The sequence below is a fragment of the Pseudorasbora parva genome, chromosome 17, assembly GCF_024679245.1.
Source record: "Pseudorasbora parva isolate DD20220531a chromosome 17, ASM2467924v1, whole genome shotgun sequence".
Taxonomy (NCBI): domain Eukaryota; kingdom Metazoa; phylum Chordata; class Actinopteri; order Cypriniformes; family Gobionidae; genus Pseudorasbora; species Pseudorasbora parva.
Window position 1 is genome coordinate 162,196 of NC_090188.1, and position 24,854 is coordinate 187,049.

The 24,854-nt window shown below is 42.3% G+C and overlaps 1 protein-coding gene across 2 annotated transcripts; it reads left to right on the forward strand.

Moving 5' to 3' along the window:
• The first annotated feature begins 19,994 nt into the window (after positions 1-19,994).
• LOC137044870 (transmembrane protein 121) lies at positions 19,995-23,930 on the forward strand. Of its 2 annotated transcripts, XM_067421230.1 has the most exons (3): positions 19,995-20,582; positions 21,269-21,570; positions 21,658-23,930. In XM_067421230.1, exons 2-3 carry the CDS (start codon positions 21,370-21,372, stop codon positions 22,294-22,296), a joined length of 840 nt encoding a protein of 279 aa, XP_067277331.1. In that variant the 5' UTR covers positions 19,995-20,582; positions 21,269-21,369; the 3' UTR covers positions 22,297-23,930. The 2 variants fall into 2 exon arrangements, with proteins under 2 accessions (XP_067277331.1, XP_067277330.1); XM_067421229.1 differs by having other exon boundaries at positions 21,269-23,930.
• The last annotated feature ends 924 nt before the right edge of the window (positions 23,931-24,854 follow it).

The window sequence follows — 24,854 nt, forward strand, 5'->3', positions numbered from 1 at the left end:
TTCTCCATTATCTAGGCAGGGACACGTCTATAATCCCATATGCACAATATAAGAGTGTAGAATTAATTTCAAGGCATGCACCTTCATTTAACCTTTTTGAAGAAATTACTGCTAAAGACGAAAAAGCAGCAGTTTGTGCAAAAGCCCAGCATGCCGGAGAAGAGAGGACAGATGTGAGCATCCCTCGCTCCCACAGCATCGTGTGTGTTAGACCTCAAACACAGGGCACAGCTTCACACTGACTGGCCAAAACAGATATGAGTGCTGGTGTAATATTTACACTTTTGTATCAAGTTCTGCCAGTGTTGTAAATTTAATTTGTGCTCAGAACCCGTGCCATCAGTTTTGGCACACATTACTGACGCCTGCAACACTTTGTTGAATTACAATCTTAGATTTGAACAGTTTTCTTCCTCCCAACTGTACACTGAAACTCTGCTCAGGACACAAACAGTACCTCGTGATTTTAGACTCATGGAAGATCTGTGTCAATTCTGCAGGAAGAATGTGATCAATAAAGTCATCTACTAATTGATCCCTCAGCTCACTAATAGTCAAAGTTTCTAAATGAGGAGGTTTTAACTCAGAATTAACTATATGGCATTTATGCACATTGATTAGCCACGGAATAATATTCTAAACCGTTACAGAAAAATGACCTTGATATCTGCATTTCTTGCCATAATGAGTATAAATGAACGGACGCTGAGCGGTGCGGTGTGGGCTGATCCTGAATGATTACTGACAGCGGTGGAATAATAAGCCAAGACCACAGAAGTGTGTGGGAGAAGGGAGTGTGTCTGGATTAAATGCTATGAAACATTTCCTCACCATTACAAGAAGTTGATTACGGTTTTAGGAATTAGGGTTAGTCCATGTTCTGTTCATTCTGTTAATAAAGAATGAGATGATCAACAGTTCCCGATGAGATGGCTGTTAAACACCTGATATGTTTTATTATTCTGTCTTATGAAGTATGAAGCTGAAGTATAAATATGTAAGAACAGAAATGTGCCATGTAAAGCGTTAGATGATTAGCCCAGCGTGTGATTGACATGTTGCCTCTAAGCCAGTCAGAAAGGGCTGGCAGACTCTCAGAAAGGAAAGCTGGTAAAGCTGGCGTTCCTACTTTCTCTCCTGTGTGACCGATGCCTGAGGTCCTCTGTGGAGGAAAGGCCAAATAACCTCTGGAACACACCCAGTTTATCAAACGCGGCTGGAGGTCACACACATGACCTAGCTCAGCTCCAGGTTACAGCAGTCTCTTAAACCCATCCCCTGGTGTTGAGGCTTGTGTGGCTTAATGTAACATCAATGATGTCTCTTACTGAAATATGTAGTAGAAAACCCATGAAAGATCTACGTTATTTAAAAAATCGATTTTATATTTGGACCATGGGCGGCACCATTTTGTTTGCGTTCTATGTTGATGACGTAGAATGGCTGCACTCGGCATTCAGCTGCCGTTACCCGTAGGTCCCCGTACCACAACGCATCTCGACAATTGTTTCCGAGTTAAACAAAACCAATGAATTAATTTGTAATTATTAAAACACACTCAAACATACATGTGCACGCAAACTCACAAATATGTCACAAACAGATCGGCGGGCGCACGCACACACACACACACACACACACACACACACACACACACACACACACACACACACACACACACACACACAAACACACACACACACACACACACAAACACACACACACCTGCCAGACTGCGTTGTCTCAATCGAGGTGTTGGGCTGCTCAGTCTCCACGACAGGCTGAATCTGAAATCGACCCCTATACCCTGAAATAGGGCATTATTTGAAGGGACGGCCATCTGTAGTGTTGTCCGACACCAGTGGACATGTTCGAGTGCAGTCATTCAGTCTCACGTCGCACCGCAATAACGAGTGTACAGCCGATTTACACACAGCTGTCCGACTTCACGCACTCGTCTTCATTCACTCCTTCAAGTTGTATTAGTGAACTAAAGTAGGGAATGTTATTTGTGTCTTAAAGATGAAAGTTTAAAGACTGAGGTTTTATTTCACACTGAGCTAGTGCTTAAACTTTAATGCACGAACCAACATCATCACCAAAACACCCTGCCTCTCTTCCTCACGCCCCCTATCCCATGGTGCTATACCTAGATATTTCCCTCTGCTGGTCACATTAGGCATTACAGTTAATCTGCTGCACATCAACAGTCTATCTATGATATCAACACAGGGAACAGTGAATGAGGGTGATGTATGCGTGCGCACAGTGTGTGTGTGTTCGCGCCGATCTGTTGGGGTGTGTGTGAGTCTGTGAGAGAGAGCGTTTGTGTGCACAGTTTGTATGTTTGAGTGTGTTTTTGAGTACAATTACAAAGCAATTATTTGGTTTTGTTTAACTCTGAAACAATTGTCGAGTTGCGATCCCTTTAACTAGCAACCTCATCACATTTCATTCTGGAGACCTGGAAGCCCGATGCATTTTATTCCCTGAAATAAACCACCACACCTGACCTCATTAGGGAACTAATTACCCAATCATCCAATGCATCAACTGCAAAAGAAATCACTAACGTATGCTAATTATTACTATTCATACAATAAAGTATTAATAAAGAGAAAAAATAACTATAAAGAGAAACTGCAGACCGAGCAGTCAATTCAAAGGTTCACAGAGCTGTGTGTGTGTGTGTGTGTGTGTGTGTGTGTGTGTGTGTGTGTGTGTGTGTGTGTGTGTGTGTGTGTGTGTGTGTGTGTGTGTGTGTGCGTGTGCGTGTGCGTGTGCAGTGCGTGCGTGCGTGTGTGTGTGTGTGTGTGTGTGTGTGTGTGTGTGTGTGTGTGTGCGTGTGCAGTGCGTGTGCAGTGCGTGTGCGTGTACGTGTGCGTGTGTGAGTGTGTGTAATGAGTGTTCACTCTGTCGCTGCACTAGAATGGTTATTGAGGCGCTGACCCAGTCCTGTCTCTAAAGTATACTTGCTTCATTTTAATTCACCAGTTAATAATGAATTTTCTGTAGTAATATTTACTGAAGACAAATGTTCATACATTTCTGTAATATGTATTATGCATAGCTTTGTACTTGATGCTTTTACAGTGTAAGTGACGTTTCACAGCCTTAGGTGTTGATGATTTCTGTGACTGATGAGTCTTTGATCAGTCCATATGAGTTTTTATCAAAGCATTCTTTCCATCAGTGTAAAGGAGAAGATTGTGAGTCCTTCTCATCTGTTAAAGTGAAGGCCGTCTGAGAAACACTGAGCCCTCGGCTGGGCCTGATGCCACAAATACAGAATCTAAGTAGAGTTTAATTTCCCAACCCACTGAGTCACACTAACCTCACCACAACTGGGGCTACAGAACTTTCCAGAAGCAGGAATTATAGGGACGCGTCCTCTCTGATCGCAGGCCCTTGAGTTAGCTTTGTGCATTAATGCTGGAATTAGAGCTGTGTAGAGCTTTTATATATGATTTCTTAAATCACTGTAAATCTCTCATCACAAATCCACATATTCAAACTTGGGCTTTGCTAATGGTCACGAGACAGGAAAGAACGCGATGTTTGCTGCCTCATTAAACCCGGCATAATGGATCTTGAGATTACAAATCTGACTATTTGCAGCATAACACTTTCAAAGGTACACTATTTTACCTTTGGCCCTCTAGTGGTTAAAAAACAAAAGTGCATTTTACATAAGAACATTGTTTTGATCGCGCTTCAGCGCTGCGCGTCAGCGTGGATGAATAAGATAAGATAGGTCAGAGCATCTCCAAAACTGCAGCTCTTGTGGGCTGTTCCCGGTCTGCAGTGGTCAGTATCTATCAAAAGTGCTCCAAGGAAGGACCAGTGGAGAACCGGCCACAGGGTCATGGGCGGCCAAGGATGCACTATGGGAAGAAGGCGAGCACAACAGGTTTGACGAGCACAACAACCAGTTTGAGGCGTTGACTCGGCCTCCAAATTCCCCAGATCTCAATCCAATCGAGTATCTGTGGGATGTGCTGAACAAACAAGTCCGATCCACCTCGCAACTTATAGGACTTAAAGGATCTGCTGCTAACATATTGGTGCCAGATACCACAGCACACCACAGTCCAAGGCTGATCGGTGTATATGTGCCCTGGTAAGTGCACGAGAGGCTGGTATGAGAGGGATTTTGGGCTCTGCGTATTGCAGTTGAATCTATTTACATGTTTTGCATCATTCAAAGATGAAAAAATCCAAAAATATTCTAAGCTTGATGCATTCCTCCAGACTGAGGCGAAAACGGCAGCAGAGTAATGCTTTGGTGACGCAAGATAAAAGTTGCCAGATTGACACTTCCCTGAGACGGCAAGAGCATCAAAGATGGTTGATCCAGAAACACGGCACACTTCTGTAAATCCTGTAGCGGAGGGCTGAGATGCACAACACGGATGCCCATAGGTTGTCCCAGATCAGTCATTAACCCTTAAATGCGTGACTGTTTCGCTAAACATTCTTGCATATTTTGGTCGTTAGCAACCCGGATCCATATTTATCATAGAGATATCTCTACCTATCACAATAATATATACAACTCCTGATATTAGAGTAACAATGACGCTTCATTCACACCAAATGCGAATTTGAGCGTCAAAATCGCGTCTAGTTTGACACGTGAACATTTTGAATCCATTCGCATGTCCGCAGGAAATTGGACGCACGTAGAAATCGAGCATTTGAAGCAAAATAGACGCACGTTAAAGGCGCTCCAGGAGAAATATGTCCTAAAACACTACTCTGCCACACATGTGGTTCAGCCAATGCACTACCGGGATTATCTTCACTGCATCTACATTTAAATAAAATATAAAGTTATGAAACTTCACTTTGCCCTCAGTCAAAATGATTTGGTAGGCAACAATAGATTCATCAGACCAAAGATCGTCCATTAGATGCACACAAGACGAATTATTTGTCATGTTTAACCTCTACAGAGCCATCCGAGCCGGCGGCAAACGCCAGAAGGACTAGCCGAGGAAAGGCTTCTCTCACGGGGTTAACGAGCGCTGAGCGCCCGGAGATCACCTGGAGCTCACGACTCCAAAAACGCTAGAGTTTTCTCTTTAAATAGGCGCTGTCTTTATAAGTAAACCACATATTTTAGCTTTAAACAACTACATTATCAACTGAAAAGCATTAAAACTACATTTAGTGGCAAAATAACCGTATTTTTTAATTATATGCAGGGTTTCTCATCACGTCACTTTACCACGTGACAGCAGCAAGCAGGCTCCTCATTGGTTAACGCGGCGAATTGACGGCAAAGTTAAAAAATTTCAACTCGGGCGTAGACACAAATTTGCTTCAAACGCGTGAATGCACAAAAAGCACCACTCACGCATATCGCGCAAGACGCTCAAATTGCTTCAAATTCACGATATTCGTGCAAACTGGATGCGCGACTGAGGCGGAAACGCGTGCACCGCTCCGCGCGAAACGCGTCTACCGCTCCGCAGAACCTCCAGACGCGCGTCAACTCGCCTTCCCATTGACTTAACATGGAAATAATTCGATTCAGATGCTGTATTCACGTTCGGTGTGAACGTACCATTACAGAAGAATAAAATAAAGCATATTTGGTTACCTTTTGGTGCTTGTAAGGGTTCAGTTTGAGCAGATGTTTTAAACCATCATCATCTGTCCTCTTAGAGCTCATCTCCAGTACATCCAGCATCTGCTCATATTCGCCATCTCATGCATATTCTCAAAACTCATTTTTAACATCTTCAAAATCAATATTTCACTCACAGACAGCTTCTTGAGCGCATCCATCATCAAGAGACAGTGACACTAATATCTGATTGAGTTTAGTTCTTGCTCTCTTCAGTTAATCACTGAGCCATTTTAAGTTTTGCAGATTATAATTATTATCATATAAAGGTGAATTGCACCTATTTTGTCATTGTAGATTAATTTATCATTATGCACACTACACACCTCGGGTCATTAGCGACCCTATACAATTATGACAAAAAACTGGTGGAAAAACAAGCATTCAATTATAAATCTATTATTTTTTTCTTGTTATATTGTTTAAAATGGATTGTGGAATACTAAGAAGGGCGATGTCTAACTTTAATCAATGAATGAGGAGGAGGAGGGTAGTGGATGACGTCTCGGGTCACTAATGACCTGAGGTATGCATTTAAGGGTTAATCAGGTTCATTCATTTAGGATGCTGCCTTTGAAATGAGCTGCTTATAGAGGCAGTGGACAGTAAGGCAGTTCGTGGGCTTTGGGACAGAGTTATGATCTTCAGCCCGTTTCAGAACGGATGGAAAGGCTTTCGCTCATTCAAAGCATGTGTCCTGACAATGACTGCGGTATATCTGGATACTGTCCTGACGACACGCAGATATGAACTCCAATGATGATAAAGCATTTGAGCTGCACTGAGGGTGCAATGCCTTCCATATGAAACTCCCACAGACTATTAGCTGGTGAAAAATGTGTCGGCTTGGGGGGCTCGTCTCTTAGCGTTTGATTTATCGCAGTTTAATCATGGCCGTGTGTCGGAGCTCCAGGCAGAGGCTAATGTTTTTCTGGGGTAATGTTGAAATCCTCCATGGATTGTGCTCAATAAATCAAAACTTAGTGTGTTGTTTTAAAATCAAGACAGAGAAGTGTGTGAATTAAAAACACATCAGCAACTAACAAGCACCACTGTACACGGATCAGTGTCCAGAAACAGGAGGATATTCCCAGCTGAATATCGGAGAGTTGAGACATCTCTTGAAATCAAAGCATGAATACACGTCATTCAGCGAACACTATGGAGACACAATCCCCGTACTGAACAGAAGGAAAGGGTTTGACTGGCCTCATCTGATCCTCATTCTGGCCTCGTATATCCCGTGTGGAGGCTCCTGATGTGGAAGTTTCGGGACCAGAGGCTTTAATGTCCCCATTCATTGTGCCGTGAGGTAATCGATGGCACTCAGGGCCGCAGCTAATGTGATTTATGAGCCTATTTTTGCTGTTATGCTCCATGTACAAATTGTCTTTGGTGATGTAAATTTGCCATCTTCCAGCGTTCTTGCTGACTCCAGGGCCAATTCACAAAACGGATGTAATTTATTTATGTGTTTTTTTCCCTCTAGGCTCCAGACACCTGCAAATCACATAATGCCATAGACTGAAAGACAGTTCACTTTATCTTCATTGCTTTGTGTTTCCCTCATCCATGCTGTCGTTAACAGGCACACATCACTCATATCACTGGCTGGGCTGAATGATACAGCTATTAGGCTTGACATAAATAAACATGAAACACACAAGCCCCACTTTTCTTGCTAATCTACAGCAAATATGACAGCTGTAAACAGTCTAATCTATACAGAGAGAGATGTTAATCACTGGCTCTGATAAAGCAATGCTGAAATACTTGGAGAACATCAGCTTCTCTGGGGGGTTTGTGCCGTTTTTAACTTTCGCTTGTGCTTAATTAACTTGCATTATTGCATTTGATTACACACTTTAAAGATGAAGTGAGCATTAACTGCTAAATAAACTGAGCGTAACTATGATTGTTTTTATGAATGCACTTGTGTACTCTACCCACAGTAGATGGTGATTGGTATTTGTGTCTCTACTGTAATACCTTTCGACCTTTATATTCTGTCTTAAATATAGAGTCTTTAAACCCAAACAAGAGTCTTGCAACACTCATGCCAATTGTGCATGTCAACACACTTATTAAAAGGTGTATTAACCTGATATGAAAAGATTGTGATCGAAGCTCGAGTCCAGGGCTGCTTCAAAGAAAGAGTAAGCCAATTCATTCAGGTGCAAAGCAGGGAGCCGGCAGGTGTAGGTGAAAAACATTATGTGACAAAAGTATGTCTGAATTCACAGAACTCATAAAAGAGAAGTTAAAAAGTACCTGGATGACCTATCCTTCTTCTGGCAAGATTCTGAAGTGTGCATACTAGGGGTGTAACGATTCGTTTTAACAACAATACGATTCGTATCACGATTCGAGGTTGTCGATACGATTCAAGGACGATATTGGTTCATTTAGAACGATATGATCCGAAACGATTCAGTGACTTGAAATCGATTCAGTAACTTTTAAGACACAAATTTAAATCAGTGTGACTGAAATCACTACGTGCAGGTGAAGTTTCCTAGATTCCTGTTGTTTCTTTTAAGGGAACCAGATATCAATTCATTATGGATATAAACAAACATGTAAACAGTTAATGGCAAATGTGTTCACATTTTCTTTGAATAAAATGCAACCAACAGTTTAGGTTGAATGAACAGGAAAGTAACCTTTTCTGCTCTCATTTTCAATAAAAGTACAGTAAGTGCAACCAGCACACTACTACTGCTGCTACTGCTTGTTTTTCAACATAAAACTATTACAATATTAATATCAAAAATAAAGTGCAACTAACATCTCTTCGGGTTTAATTAACAGTACCGTAACATTACCTGTTACTTTTGCTGTTGTTTTTCAACATAAAAATAATACAAATATAATATTAAAATCAAAAATAAATTGCAACCAACATCTCTTCAGGTTGAATGAGCAGAGACTGAACCTGCTACTGCAAACAGCGAGCGACTGCTTTAGAACATCTCCATCTTTACTAAAGCCAAAGTGTTTCCACAAACTGGACCGCAATGCTGGCTTGATCATTTCTCGCTCGTTGGCTTCTCCTCTCTCCTCCGCTGTCATGACAAATCCTGTCCGCGCTGTTTAGTTTTCTTTGCGTTCGCTGCTGCTGGCGCTTGCGGCTGACGTCACATATAGGCAGACTGAGTAACGTTTAACACCTTTATCATTAAAAGTGCTAAGAAAATACATCCATTTAAAGTCTGACGTGCTTAAATCAATCATTATCGATACAATCGATTGATTACCTTTTAAAATCGATATTAAATCAATATATGTCATCCAGAAGGACAATTTGCAGAGCACAGATCGATGTAGTTAGATCATAGGAATATAAACCGATACATTGATGTACTAAATGAATCGTTACACCCCTAGTGCACACGCTGGACATTTGCCACACTTCCTGCAAACAGCAGGTGGCGCTATGACTAGAACTCCATTTTGGTGTGTAGATGACTTCAAGCCAGGGCACTTATCAAACATGGGAAGTTTGAGGCAGATCGGACATCGTATGCCTAAGTTACAACACCTTCCTGTTTCATGGCGAAACATCCAACTTTATGAGGCCGCCACGGACACGGACAGACTTCAGGGAAAACTCAAGATCTTTAGATTAGGCAGACCAAATATGATGTTGATCTGATTAAATCTCTAGGCGAAGTTGGTTAAAGTGCAATGCCTGAGAATGGCAAAATCTCCCAGGGACTTTTTTGTTGGTATTGGGCTGTTACAAAAGTGTATCGAATTTCATACTCGTACATGAAACGTCGCACGAACAACGCTTAATTAAAATATTGTAGGTGGTGCTATCACCATTTTGCCACACCTGATTCTGAAACCTACATCAGACGTAAACTTTCACCCCTTCTGACACGTGGATTGAGTTTTCGAGGATGTTTAGGCTCTCAAAAAATGGGATTAACTTGGGAGAAGAAGAAGAATAGACTGTGATTCCAATCCTCACACCATCGGTGCTCAAGACTAAGGGGTTTCGGACACAGCTACTGTCTTCATGAGGGAGTTCTTGAGCCATTCATTAAACCCTGCTATGGCTCTACAGTGCCTTTGTTAGGAACTATTCGAATTGCCAAATTAGAGCTAAATCAATATTGTGTGTTTAAAATGTAAGTCACCTAATATGAACCTCTTGTCTATTGAACTGTTGTAAAAAATCAATATCACACTTACAAATGTGTTGATATTCAGGAAAACAGCACTCTTGGTCTTGTGTTATTACTTCACATTATTAAAAACAAGAACATTTTTTGCTCAATATCTTGGATTTTGGGGGCATTTTCTAGTTTCCCAGCCTGCTCTTCTGTTTCAAGGGTTAGGGTTAGGGTTGGGGTTAGGGTTGAGGTTAGGGTTAGGGTTGGGGTTAGGGTTGAGGTTAGGGTTAGGGTTGAGGTTAGGGTTAGGGTTGGGTTGGGTTAGGGTTAGGATTGGGTTAGGGTTAGGGTTAGGATTGGGTTAGGGTTAGGGTTAGGGTTAGGGTTGGGTTAGGGTTAGGGTTAGGTTTTTTGGAATTGCAACAGCTCCCCCCAACCCAGCATGTCGCCAGGCCGGAAGGGTTAGGGTTAGGGTTAGGGTTAGGGTTAGGGTTAGGGTTGGGTTAGGGTTAGGGTTAGGGTTAGGGTTGGGTTAGGGTTAGGGTTAGGGTTAGGGTTAGGATTGGGTTAGGGTTAGGGTTAGGGTTAGGGTTAGGGTTGGGTTAGGGTTAGGGTTAGGGTTTGGGTTTGGGTTTGGGTTAGGGTTAGGGTTAGGGTTAGGGTTGGGTTAGGGTTAGGGTGAATCACAGCAAAAGGCCTGTGAAATACTGGCTTTGCCATGAAATACACCGTGTTGAGATTATATGACCAGCCGATGCAAGTTAATTTTAAATACATTTATACTCCAACTTACTTTAAAAGTTTTTTTATAGAAATCTTTGGCATTAGAGTAGTTTGGGTATTGCTGCTCTTGTGTTATAAACTGCTGCTGATGTTCCACATTTTGGACAAATGTCAGATAAATGAATAAACAGCCATGAATGCGAGATAAAGAGAGTGAAAAAGCTTGTTGTGCTTCAGGCAGTATTTCCCACCTGAATAATGTCCAGTATGTCTTCCTTAAAAGTGTAAAGATCCCATGTTTGCCTTTGGCCCTGTTATATGAACAAAGCCTGAGTGAAGAGGATGTCTGATCCACTTACTGTAGACCAGAGGGTTTGTCTAAAGCGTATTGAAGTTCTTCTAAACTCAGCGATCTTCAGCGAGTCTTTAATGACCTGCAGTGATTCAGGACCTGTCTGAAAACCCAAAGGAAAGCCTTTAAACCTTTAACCTTCAGTGCACACAGAAATAACTCTCTCACCTCCAACCAGATGGACATAAATGACCAAGAACAGACCTCAAGCTCCATCGCCAGACTCCACATCCCGTCTATATTGCTGCCTATTCTTCTTCTAATATAGAAAATAAATTAATGCAGAACTGACACAGAAACAAATGTGTAGAGAGTCGGAATGGAACGCAAAAAAATACTGATTATCTCCAGATAACCAGAGACTAATTCTAGCACTTTCTCTCCCAGCCTGTTGTGGTCTGTTGCAGTGTTGGGAGTAATGCGTTACGGTAATTACTCTACTTTTATCAGTAACATGTAAATAAATATTTTCAACTAACGCAATGACAATTGGTGAAATTTAAATTAGCGTGTTATTCGCCTTACTCTCTTTTGTGAAAACTTTACGCTTAAATCTAGGCCTGCGCCCAGCCTGTGTTTTTAATTAATTTATTTATTTATTTATTTATTGCACACTGTTGCAGCAGTTCAAGCATCACAATGTTAAAAATAAAAAAACCTGCAGGTTGTCTTACCTTACCTACAATTCTCCGCAAAATGGATGTAGTTAAATCCGATCTTCTATTCCTGCGCTATATGCACATTTAACAGAGTTCACGTCAATGAAAGCAACAGATGTGAGCTGTATCTTATCATCAGCTCATTTCAATATCAAAGAGCGCAAGAGGAGAGATCGAGCTAAGCACTGTATAAGCATTTAGTCTCATCAGTTTAAATGAAGAAGAAGATTGTGTTTTTTCAAGTTACTTTACTTTCAGTTTTACCCGCAACTGTTTGCGTGTTGCAGCAACACCATACTGATCGCAACATACACTTACCTAAAGAATTATTAGGAACACCTGTTCAACTTCTCATTAATGCAATTATCTAATCAACCAATCACATGGCAGTTGCTTCAGTGCATTTAGGGGTGTGGTCCTGGTCAAGACAATCTCCTGAACTCCAAACTGAATGTCAGAATGGGAAAGAAAGGTGATTTAAGCCGTTTTGAGCGTGGCATGGTTGTTGGTGCCAGACGGGCCGGTCTGAGTATTTCACAATCTGCTCAGTTACTGGGATTTACACACACAACCATTTCTAGGGTTTACAAAGAATGGTGTGAAGAGGGAAGAGCATCCAGTATGCAGCAGTCCTGTGGGAGAAAATGCCTTGTTGATGCTCGAGGTCAGAGGAGAATGGGCCGACTGATTCAAGCTGATAGAAGAGCAACTTTGACTGAAATAACCACTCGTTACAACCGAGGTATGCAGCAAAGCATTTGTGAAGCCACAACACACACAACCTTGAGGCGGATGGGCTACGACAGCAGAAGACCCCACCGGGTACCACTCATCTCCACTACAAATAGGACAAAGAGGCGACAATTGGCACAAGCTCACCAAAATTAGACAGTTGAAGACTGGAGAAATGTTGCCTGGTCTGATGAGTCTCGATTTCTGTTGAGACATTCAGATGGTAGAGTCAGAATTTGGCGTGAACAGAATGAGAACATGGATCCATCATGCCTTGTTCCCACTGTGCAGGCTGGTGGTGGTGGTGTAATGGTGTGGGGGATGTTTTCTTGGCACACTTTATGCCCCTTAGTGCCAATTGGGCATCGTTTAAATGCCACGGCCGACCTGAGCATTGTTTCTGACCATGTCCATCCCTTTATGACCACCATGTCCCCATCCTCTGATGGCTACTTCCAGCAGGATAATGCACCATGTCACAAAGCTCCAATCATTTCAAATTGCTTTCTTGAACATGTCAATGAGTTGACTGAACTAAAATGGCCACCACAGTCCCCAGATCTCAACCCAATAGAGCATCTTTGGGATGTGGTGGAACGGGAGCTTCGTGCCCTGGATGTGCATCCCACAAATCTCCATCAACTGCAAGATGCTCTCCTATCAATATGGGCCAACATTTCTAAAGAATGCTTTCAGCAGCTTGCTGATCAATGCCACGGAAAATTAAGGCAGTTCTGAATTGGGCGTGCAAAATTATTTGGCCCCTTTACTTTCAGTGCAGCAAACTCTCTCCAGAAGTTCAGTGAGGATCTCTGAATGATCCAATGTTGACCTAAATGACTAATGATGATAAACAGAATCCACTTGTGGGTAATCAAGTCTCCGTATAAATGCACCTGCACTGTGATCGTCTCAGAGGTCCGTTTAAAGTGCAGAGAACATCATGAAGAACAAGGAACACACCAGGCAGGTCCGAGATACTGTTGTGGAGAAGTTTAAAGCCGGATTTGGATACAAAAAGATTTCCCAAGCTTTAAACATCCTAAGGAGCACTGTGCAGGCGATAATATTGAAATGGAAGGAGTATCAGACCACTGCAAAACTACCAAGACCTGGCCGTCCCTCTAAACTTTCAGGTCATACAAGGAGAAGACTGATCAGAGATCAGCCAAGAGGCCCATGATCCCTCTGGAGGAACTGCAGAGATCTACAGCTGAGGTGGGAGACTCTGTCCATAGAACAACAATCAGTCGGATACTGCACAGATCTGGCCTTTCTGGAAGAGTGGCAAGAAGAAAGACATTTCTTAAAGATATCCATAAAAAGTGTCGTTTAAAGTTTGCCACAAGCCACCTGGGAGACGCACCAAACATGTGGAAGAAGGTGCTCTGGTCAGATGAAACCAAAATTGAACTTTTTGGCAACAATGCAAAACGTTATGTTTGGTGTAAAAGCACCACAGCTCATCACCCTGAACACACACCATCCCCACTGTCAGACATGGTGGCGGCAGCACCATGGTGTGGGGCTGCTTTTCTTCAGCAGGGACAGGGAAGATGGTTAACATTGATGGGAAGATGGATGGAGCCAAATACAGGACCATTCTGGAAGAAAACTAGCCTGACGTGGTCATACTCAATTCTAGTCAGAATATGAGTCTGAAACCGCCCCATTGGGCTGTGATTATTATCCAACCTCACTGAGCTCCAGCTGTTCTGCAGGAGGAATGGCCAAACATTTCAGTCTCTCGAGGTGCAAAACTGATAGAGGCAAACCCCAAGAGACGTACAGCTGTAATCGCAGCAAAAGGGGGCGCTACAAAGGGTTAACTTAAGGGGCCGAATTATTTTGCACGGCCAATTTTTCAGTTTTTTATTTGTTAAAAAAATTGAAATATCCAATAAATTTCGTTCCACTTCATGATTGTGTCCCACTTGTTGTTGATTCTTCACAAAAAATTACAGTTTCATATCATTATGTTTGAAGCCTGAAATGTGGCAAAAGGTCACAAAGTTCAAGGGGCCGAATACTTTCGCAAGGCGAGTTTCGGTTTATTTCTGAGATCGCTCCAGTTCATGTGCAACACAAATGATTGCTCTGTCACGGTTTGTCTGCTTTATTATTTATTAAAGCTTATTTATTAAATTCAGGCAAATGATGAAACATTTATTAAAATTAAGATACAATTAATACAAAGCTTTCTACAGAACAAAACTTAATGAAGTGGTCAAAATCATTTCTGACCTGATGTCTTTGACATATATTGCACATCTGTGCGCATTTCATAATCATTATAGCGTAGATGAAATTTCAAAATAACTATAATATTTAAACATAACTATAAAACAAAATACATTGTTTGGCTAAAAAAGTAGCCTAGTCTTCTCCTCCTTTCCTGTCGGAGACGTTCATTTGGTGAATTTGCCTTGATTATAGTTGGTGCTGCAGATAGTAATGCCATAATATTATAATATAATATAACATTATTGGCAACGATATGCATCTGTTCATTCATTCTTGTCAAAGTTAGCCGCTGAATTGACAACACACTGACGTCAGACACGCGTCCGCTAACAAACCCATCAGTGTTAAGATGCAGACCACAGAGATGATGACGACGGACTAGTGAGATGATTGAGACGCGCCCATCGAGACCATCACCAGGGAAGTGAAAAAAAAAAAAAACGAAATTGTTTTATTTGGGAGTTTAAAGAGTGGGATTAAAGGCACCCACAAAAACAAAATATGGACCCAAATTACGAGTACTGTTAGGAGGTTGAGAAGCGCACTCCAGCAGTTTAAATAGCTGTTTGGATGATAAATTACCATCACAATACATTATTTTACAGCACGTTTTTGAAACAATTAGCATTTAATTTCGTATCACGGCACATGTATTGGGGTGTACGACAGTGATGATGATGTGATGGGGAGTACCATTCATTCACATTAATAATTACATGACAATTTGTAAGATTCTTCTTCTTATTATTATTATTATGATTATTATTCTTAATGACGCTTGTTATTCAGAAGAAGAATGTCGTTTTTATTGATTTTATTAATATTTAAAAGAAGAAGGTCATTTTTATTATTTTGTCAGTCTGAATTCTTTTAGTCCCAGTGCGTGCGCAGCTGCCAGGCCAGGCGGGCATGAACCGTCAGGTAAAGCTCACAGGCTCGCGACTGGAGGAATACATATGCCTACAAATCAAAAGCTTTGGTAAAGTCACACAAATTAAACATTGACGTTCATGTTACACAAAAATAAACACTGATTGTTGTTGTGGTGGTTTTTAACAGTGGGTCATATAGCATATCTTGTCAGTGCGTTTTGTGGTGTTAGGAATTGTTTATCTGCGCATTTTCACACTAACTCAAACGTGCGTACACCACCTCCTGAGCTGGCGTAGGATTGGAGTGTGCCGTACGACAACGTCCACATTGATAAATCTCAAAGTCACCGTGGGTTTGGGTGTACGCAAGGTGTACGCTGGAAATTTGGTGTACGCACTTTTGATAAATGAGGGCCATTGAGTGTAAATCTACTGCATTATATTCGGGACGTTTAAATGTGTCCAGCTAAAATTTGGCTGAAAATATGATGAGCAGTTTGTGCATGCTAACTATAATATAAAGAGAAAGATCAAAACAGACGAGCCATCAGACTTCACCAGCACACAGATGAGATGTTTCGTTCTGTTTGCGAAACCTATTATTTGATACAGAGGGAATAATGCTGAACTTTTATCTTTCTTTAATTTAGGCAGAAGAAGAACTCTCCAGAGTAGTTCGCCAGTGAAAATATAAATAATACTTCCCACAATCAAATGAATCATGACTAAAACGTGAGAGAAATAATAAGAGAAACGCCCAGTGAGATGATTGCCATGCTCCGGCTTACTCGACTCTTTTTAAATCTTGAAAATATATGAATACCATGAAAGACATGCAAATGAGTGGATGAATTATGAATGCAGCATTATGTGGGTGGGATGGGTGACTGGAGTTACACCACCTCATTCTCTGACAGGATTACACTCGCAGGTTCTGTCACTATAAAAGAGATGAACATCACGACCCGCCTTGCCTCTTCATTTCAGAGCGCGGTGTAACTGATGGCAGGTAAAGATGAGTTCACAGGGTCGTGCCAGAGTATTTCTGCTAGTATTGTCAAAATATAGATTTTTCAATGCAAATCAATAGGCTCATGAAATATTAAATGGTTCCAATATTAATTTTCTGCAGTATCGATACACAGATAAAAGACACACTTTCTCATTCTCTCAAGAAAAAAAGAGCCTTTGTACTCCACTTGAAACATAGTTATGTATATCATATTATATTGCACTTCTGTCAATAGAGCCTCATAAATACTACACACTGCACCTTTAAGTGAACATAAACAGCTCAGAATAAAAACGCATGTGTCAATCAAACACCAATCGAGTCCAACGCACCTAACACTAGAGCCGTGCGTCAGCTCTTAAAGTGACAGTACACTCAATGTGACAGTCAATCAATGATAGTCAAAACCCATTAGACTTCCACTTTACGGCAAGACCTGATGGGATGTCAAGTAAAAAATATAAAACAAACAAGCCCTAAATTCCAATCAGCCATAAAGATTGAGAGAACAGCCTTCATCTTTAAAAATGACCACAGAAACGACAGATGTATTTGTGTGAGAGTCATTTTGATCTGTAATAAACTCCTGGACTTCATTCAGACACACGGATTAGAAGTTAGATGAGCAACATCAACATGTTACAAACTTTAACTGAAAAACATATAGTTCAAATAATATCCAAAATGTCGTCATGTTTTATTAAAGGGTTAGTTTACCCAAAAATGTAAATCCAGTCATTAATTCCACATGTCGGTCCAAACACGTCAGCCCTTCGTTCATCTTCAGACACAGATGAAGATATTTCTGATGAGATCTGACCCCTCCATAGACCGCAATGAACACTTTTAAGGGCCAGAAAGGAAGTAAAGTCATGGTTAAAATAGTCCCTGTGGTTCAGCCTTAATATCATGAAGAGATTAGAATACTTTAGTGCGCAAACACACACACAAATAACCGCTTTATTCAACAATCTCTTCTCGTCTGACTCTGAACCTGTTGACGTTGGTCAGCTCCTGCGTCAGCATAACTTGTACATCGTGATCACATGACCAGCATCGGCCAATGGTGAGCCGGCGTCGTGGTGAAGCTCTGAGTAACTGAAGTGCTGCACTGTATTTACTACAAACCCAATTCCAAAAAAGTTGGGACACTGTACAAATTGTGAATAAAAAGGAATGCAATAATTTACAAATCTCATAAACTTAGATTTTATTAAACTTAGATTTTTATTCACAATAGAATATAGATAACATATCAAATGTTGAAAGTGAGACATTTTGAAATGTCATGTCACATCCCAAAAAAGTTGGGGCAGGGAGCAATAAGAGGCCGGAAGAGTTAAATGTTAATTAAAGGAACAGCTGGAGGACCAAACTGCAGTTTATTAGGTCAATTATCAACATGATTGGGTATAAAAGAGCCTCTCAGAGCGGCAGTTTCTCTCAGAAGATGGGCAGAGGATCACCAATTCCCCCAATGCTGCGGCGGACAATAGTGGAGCGATATCAGAAAGGAGTTTCTCTGAGAAACACTGCACAGAGTTTGAAGTTATCATCATCTACAGCGCATAATATCATCCAGAGACTCAGAGAATCTGGAACAATCTCTGAGCGTAAGGGTCAAGGGTCAAAACCAAACTGGATGCCCGTGATCTTTTTAGCACTTTGAGATTTTGTTTAATATAAAGTGCATTATAAATAAAATGTATTATTATTATTATTATTATTATTATTATTATTATTATTATTATTATTATTATTATTATTATTATCTTCAGCCCTTAGACGGCACTGCATCACACACAGGAATGCTCCTGTAATGGACATCACAACATGGGCTCAGGAATACTTCCAGAAAACATTGGTGAACACAATCCACCGCGCCATTCGCCGTCGCCGCCTAAAACTCTACAGGTCAAAGAAGAAGCCGTATCTAAACATGATCCAGAAGCGCAGGCGTTGCTCTGGGCCAAGGCTCATTTAAAATGGACTGTGGCAAAGTGGAAAACTGTTCTGGGGTCAGAAGAACCAACATTTGAAGATCTTTTTGGAAAACTGGGACGCCATCCGGACTAAAGAGGACAAGGACAACCCAAGTTGTTCTCAGCGCTCAGTCCAGAAGCTGATCTCTGATGGTCTGGGGTTCATGAGTGTGTGTGGCATGGGCAGCTTACACATCTGGAAAGGCCATCAATGCTGAAAGGTGTATCCAAGCTCTAGAGCAACATCTGCTCCATCCAGACGGCGTCTCTTTCAGGGAAGACCTTGCATTCTCCAACATGACAATGCCAGAGCACACACTGCATCAGTTACAGCATCATGGCTGTGCAGAAGAAGGATCCGGCACTGAAATGGCCAGCCTGCAGTCCAGATCTTTCACCATTAGAAAACATTTGGCGCATCATAAAGAGGAAGATGCGATAAAGAAGACCTGAGACAGTTGAGCAGCTAGAAGCCTGTATTAGACAAGAATGGGCCAACATTCCTATTCCTAAACTTGAGCAGCTCGTCTCCTCAGTGCCCAGACGTTTGCAGACTGATATAAACAGAAGAGGGGATGACACACAGAGGGAAACATGGCCACGGCACAACATTACTGAGATGTGTTGCTTATTTTTCCCTTAAAATTATACATTTTCTCAGTTTAAACATTTGATATGTCATATATGTTGTATTCTAAATAAAATATTGAAATGTGAACCTTTCATTTCACTGCATTCTGTTTTTATTCACAATTTGTACAGTGTCCCAACTTTTTGAATCGGGTTTGTACATCAACAGCAAAACACACAGAAGAGAGAAGAGATTGTTGAATAAAGCGGTTATTTGTGTGTGTGTTTGCGCACTAAAGTATTCTAATCTCTTCATGATATTAAGGCTGAACCACAGGGACTATTTTAACCATGACTTTACTTCCTTTCTGACCCTTAAAAGTGTTCATTGCGGTCTATGGAGGGGTCAGAGAGCTCTCAGAAATATCTTCATCTGTGTCTGAAGATGAACGAAGGTCTGACAGGTTTGGACCGACATGAGGAACTAATGACAGGATTTGCAGTTTTGGGTTAAAATACTCTTTTAAAATGATAGGATTCAGTCTGGCGCCAATTTTTGGACTTTTAGAAAGCGGTTTAGGAGACAATAAAAGAACCAGTCTCAAGCTAAACATCTGCTCTATATCTATCAATAATGTATGCAGGGCAGAATTAGTCAAATATTCCCAACTGCTAAAACTAAAGGAACGGCCATCGTTCTGGAAGCATTTATAACTCACTGACACCCCATAGCATTAAAGCAGCATTAGATCAGTCGCTCTTTCAGCATCGCTAACATCCACCGGTTCTCTTCATCAGTACTCTGCTGCACCTTCTCTTTAACAGCGTGGAAACATGCATTTCTGTTACAATGCTTTTTAAATCCTTTTTTACCAAGCCAAATAATGACTGAGAGAGAATGTGTGTGTGTGTGTGTGTGTGTGTGTGTGTGTGTGTGTGTGTGTGTGTGTGTGTGTGTGTGTGTGTGTGTGTGAGAGAGAGGGAGAGAGAGAGAGAGAGAGAGAGAGAGAGAGAGAGAGAGAGAGAGAGAGAGAGAGAGAGAGAGAGTTGAAGGAGCCACATTGTGTCAGTGTCTGAGAAGAGCAGGCACAGGCACACACACATACACACACACACACACACACCTCATTAACACATATGGAAAAAAAAGGGGGAGCGAGAGAGACTGGATTTCTTGCTCATACCGCCAGCATTCCTGATGCAGCGCGTCGAGTCTCAGAGCCTTAGAAGAAGAGCAGCGATCCACAGATCTGAGGACGAGCCGTCAGGACACACAGCATCTGCATTCACAGGACAAAGGACCACACACACACACACTCACACACTCTCTCACACACGAGCCACTGAGGCGATCGCCAGCACACAATGACCATAAGTGGATCCGCATCTACAATAACTGACCCTGCTCTAGTTAGTGTTTAGTTTTGCGTGATGTTCGCTTTAGTCTGATTCTTCCCGCTCTGAGACGTCCACGGAAGCCTTTCCTGAACTTCAGTGGATTACATCTGGAGAAGGCATGCCTGAGCGCAGGACGAGACACAACCAGGGAGGAACGCTGCGTGTTTACTGCCACTTTTCATATGGATTACAGCTCTAATTGGGTGTCATCCAGGACACACACACACACACACACATGAGGACGGTCCACAGCTCGTCATTATGATGAACTTCACACAGGAGAAAGTAGGTGTCCAGTCGGGCTTCTCTGAAAGTATTAAAGGCATCTGAAACAGCAGCCAAAAGCAGATTTGTGTAGATTGTAGCGAGAACATATTGGCTTTGCATGTTCACTGCAAAAAATGCTCTTCTTCCTCAGTATTTGTGTCTTGTTTCTAGTCCAAACATCTAAAAAAAATCTTAAAACAAGAAGTATTTACTAGACAAGCAAAATAATTGTCTTGTTTTGGGAAAAAATATCAAAATGAAGAGAGTTTTTGCTCAAAACAGGCAGAATGATCTGCCAATGGGGTGAGAAAAATAATCTGATTTCTGTTTGGGGCGGAAACAAGAAACAAGATTTCAATCAGAAATCAGATTATTTCTCTCACCCCATTGGCAGATCATTCTGCCTGTCTTGAGCAAAAACTCTCTTCATTTAGATTTGATTTTTAACAAAACAAGAAAAAATATCTTATGTCGTTTTACTGATCTAGTAAATGCTTCTTGATTTAAGAATTTTTAGATATTTGGACTGGAAACATTACTAAGATTACTAAGTAAGAAGAGCATGCTTTGCAGTGTGAGAAAGTAGGTGTCGAGTCGGGCTTCTCTGAGAGAACATTAGTGCATCAGCAACTGCAGCCAGAAGCAGGTTTGTGTAGACTGTACCTTTGCATGTTGGTGATTGAAGCGGTTGTGTTTGTGTCCAGCTGGTGAATCCTGGAGCCATGGCAGCAGTGTTGGTGTGGAGAACCGTCTGAGCGTTCCCAATCCCATCGCTGCTCCGATCGGAAGGTCCGGAAGAGTCAGGATGGTGCCGCCTCCTCCCACCAACAAGCCCCATGTGTGCCTATCCAGCCTCCTCATCATGAGCAGCATGGCCCTGATGGACGCCTTCCTGGTGGAGCAGAACCACGGCCCGCGCCGGATCGGCATCTGCATTATGGTGTCGGTGGGCGATCTCTGCTTCCTCATCCTGCTGCGGTATGTGGCAGTCTGGGTTGGCGCCGAGGTGAGGACGGCCAAACGAGGATACGCCATGATACTTTGGTTCCTTTACATTTTCGTCTTGGAGATTAAGGTGTATTTTGTTTACCAGAACTACAAGGCTGACCGTAAAAGCCTGGACGCTTTGGCCCGGAAGGCTCTGACGCTCCTGCTTTCGGTCTGCATTCCGGCGCTGTTCGTGGTTCTGGTGGCCATCGACAGCATGGAGTACGTGAAGGCTTTCCGGAAGAAGGAGGAGATCCGGAACCGCTTATTCTGGGTCGTGGTGGATCTTCTGGACGTGCTGGACCTTCAGGCCAACCTGTGGGAGCCGCAGAAGAAAGGCCTGCCCCTGTGGGCGGAGGGCCTGATGTTTTTTTACTGCTATATTCTTCTTCTGGTGCTGCCCTGCGTGTCTCTGAGCGAGATTAGCATGCAGGGCATCAACATTAGTCCTCATAAGATGCTGCTGTACCCCATCCTGAGCCTGCTCAGCATTAACATCGCCACGCTCTTCATCCGCGGAGGGAACATGCTCCTCTATAAGGACAGCCGCGTGTCGGCCATACTCATGGCCAAGAACATGCTGGCCATCGCTCTGAAGACCTGCAGCTTTGTGCAGTACCGGAGCCAGCTGCAGAGCGCCCCCTGTGGCTCAGGAGTGGAGCTGCAGAAGAGCTCATCTGGAACCTGTGTTCTGACCCCACCACGGCCAGCCCTGCCTGAGGTCAGCACATCTGAACATACGTGACAACATCTCTGGATCTATACTCATTAAATCCTCATTATCTTCATCCAAGTGGAGCGTGATGGTATGAAGATGGTCGGTAATGGCATAATGCAAACACTGCAAAAAAAATGCTCTTCTTATTTAGTATTTTTTTTCTTGTTTCCAGTCCAAATATTTAAAAAATCTTAAATCGAGATGTATTTACTAGATCAGTAGACTTGACATGCTGCTGTCTTTAATATCAGCTCAGGATAGTCACTAGTGAAGGGTTAGGGACTTCAGTTTTAGTCTTGTCTAATTCCTGGTTCAGACTACACGATATTATCCCGGATTTGGCACGATCTGTTTGACGTAAGGTGTCGTAGGGATTCGTAACGATAATGGACGTCGGGACAAAAGAATTGATCATTTAATCTCATATAGTGTGTCCTAGTATACGACAACCGACTCCACGACAGAAAGACTAGCGTGTTTAATGTTTTTAGCGGTCCTTCACGACGGGCTCCGTCACGTGTGCCGCTGGCCAACCGGAGCACAGACAGTTTTTGAACACCGTTTTCAAACATGGCGAAACGCATGAGAGATGACGGAGCGGCTAACTTTAGGAGGAATTATAAAATGGAGGAAAGTGGAGCTGTGGCACCAGAACTCCTGCCTGTACGGTGTGTCATCGACGGACTGCCACGACCCAATAATAAAGAGAAATGCTGGCGAACGATAGCGGAAGCCCTTCAGCGACCCGGCGAGTAACGCTACGGGAATATAAGCTTAATAGATGATTTACTAATATCTTGTGGTGGCAGGCTTCTACTACTGGCTAATGACTAAATATTTCTAGTTCTCTTTGGAGGATTGACAGCCCTTACTGTCCTCTTCCAGTGTCCTTCGTCGGGTTTTCTTTCTATTTTTGCGCTTTTCTAAACATAAAACAGCCAAAATGCGCTGCTTCAGACATCGTTTGTTTGTGCTTATTTCTGAAAGTCGATGACATCACGCACGTCGTGACAACAAGCGATGATTGGTCGAGTTGCTGCGTGTAGTCTGACATGTTTCTAGTCCAGACACGACAAGATTTTAGGAGTAAAAATCGCGTAATCTGACACAGCGACTATCGTAACAGACAAAATATCTTGTAGTCTGAACCAGGCATAACTGCGCTCGTCAAAGTCAAAATGATTGAGATAACAATCAAATCAAAGTGGGCGGAGTTTACCGCTCGCGGAAGCAGATTTAAAATGGCCAATCAAATCAAAGTAGGCGGAGTTTACCACTCATGGAAGCAGATTAAAATAGCCAATCAAATCAAAGTGGGCGGAGTTTACCGCTCACGGAAACAGATTAAAATGGCCAATCAAATCAAAGTAGGCGGAGTTTACCACTCATGGAAGCAGATTAAAATAGCCAATCAAATCAAAGTGGGCGGAGTTTACCGCTCACGGAAACAGATTAAAATGGCCAATCAAATCAAAGTAGGCGGAGTTTACCACTCATGGAAGCAGATTAAAATAGCCAATCAAATCAAAGTAGGCGGAGTTTACCGCTCACGGAAACAGATTAAAATGGCCAATCAAATCAAAGTAGGCGGAGTTTACCGCTCACAGAAGCAGATTAAAATGGCCAATCAAATCAAAGTGGGCGGGGTTTACCACTCACGGAAGCAGATGGGGCGGCAGTGGCTCAGTGGTTCATGTAGGTTGTCTACAAACCAGAAGGTTGGTGGTTCGATCCCCGGTTCCACTTGACCAAGTGTCGAAGTGTCCATGAGCAAGACACCTAACCCCAGCTGCTCCCGACGAGCTGGATGGCGCCTTACATGGCTGACATCGCCGTCGGTGTATGAATGGGTGAATGTGAGGCAAAATGTAAAGCGCTTTGGATAAAAGCGCTATATAAATGCAGTCCATATATAAATGCAGTCCATTTAGATTAAAATGGCCAATCAAATCAAAGTGGGCGGGGTTTACCGCTGACGGAAGGAGATTAAAATGGCCAATCAAATCAAAGTGGGCGGGGTTTACCGCTCACGGAAGCAGATTAAAATGGCCAATCAAATCAAAGTGGGCGGAGTTTACCGCTCACGGAAACAGATTAAAATGGCCAATCAAATCAAAGTGGGCGGAGTTTACCACTCATGGAAGCAGATTAAAATAGCAATCAAATCAAAGTAGGCGGAGTTTACCACTCATGGAAGCAGATTAAAATGGCCAATCAAATCAAAGTAGGCGGAGTTTACCGCTCACGGAAGCAGATTAAAATGGCCAATCAAATCAAAGTAGGCGGAGTTTACCGCCCACGAAAGCAGAGCGTCAGTTTAATGCTGAGAGTGAGGTTAGCAAAACATTAAATACACATAAACTGTTTCATTTTACACGTTAAACGACCGACAGTAACATCCAGTGATGCAAACGACTCCTTTTTCTGAAACATGGCCGTTTTAAAATATTAAAAATATTCATTTAAAATATGCATTTGTGTAATTCATGTCATTTCTAATTGAGTGTGACGAGACAAGAAACGTTTTACAAATAAACGTTGACTCCCCTGTCAATGGTTACGGCCCTGGGTTCAGCAGGTTAGGG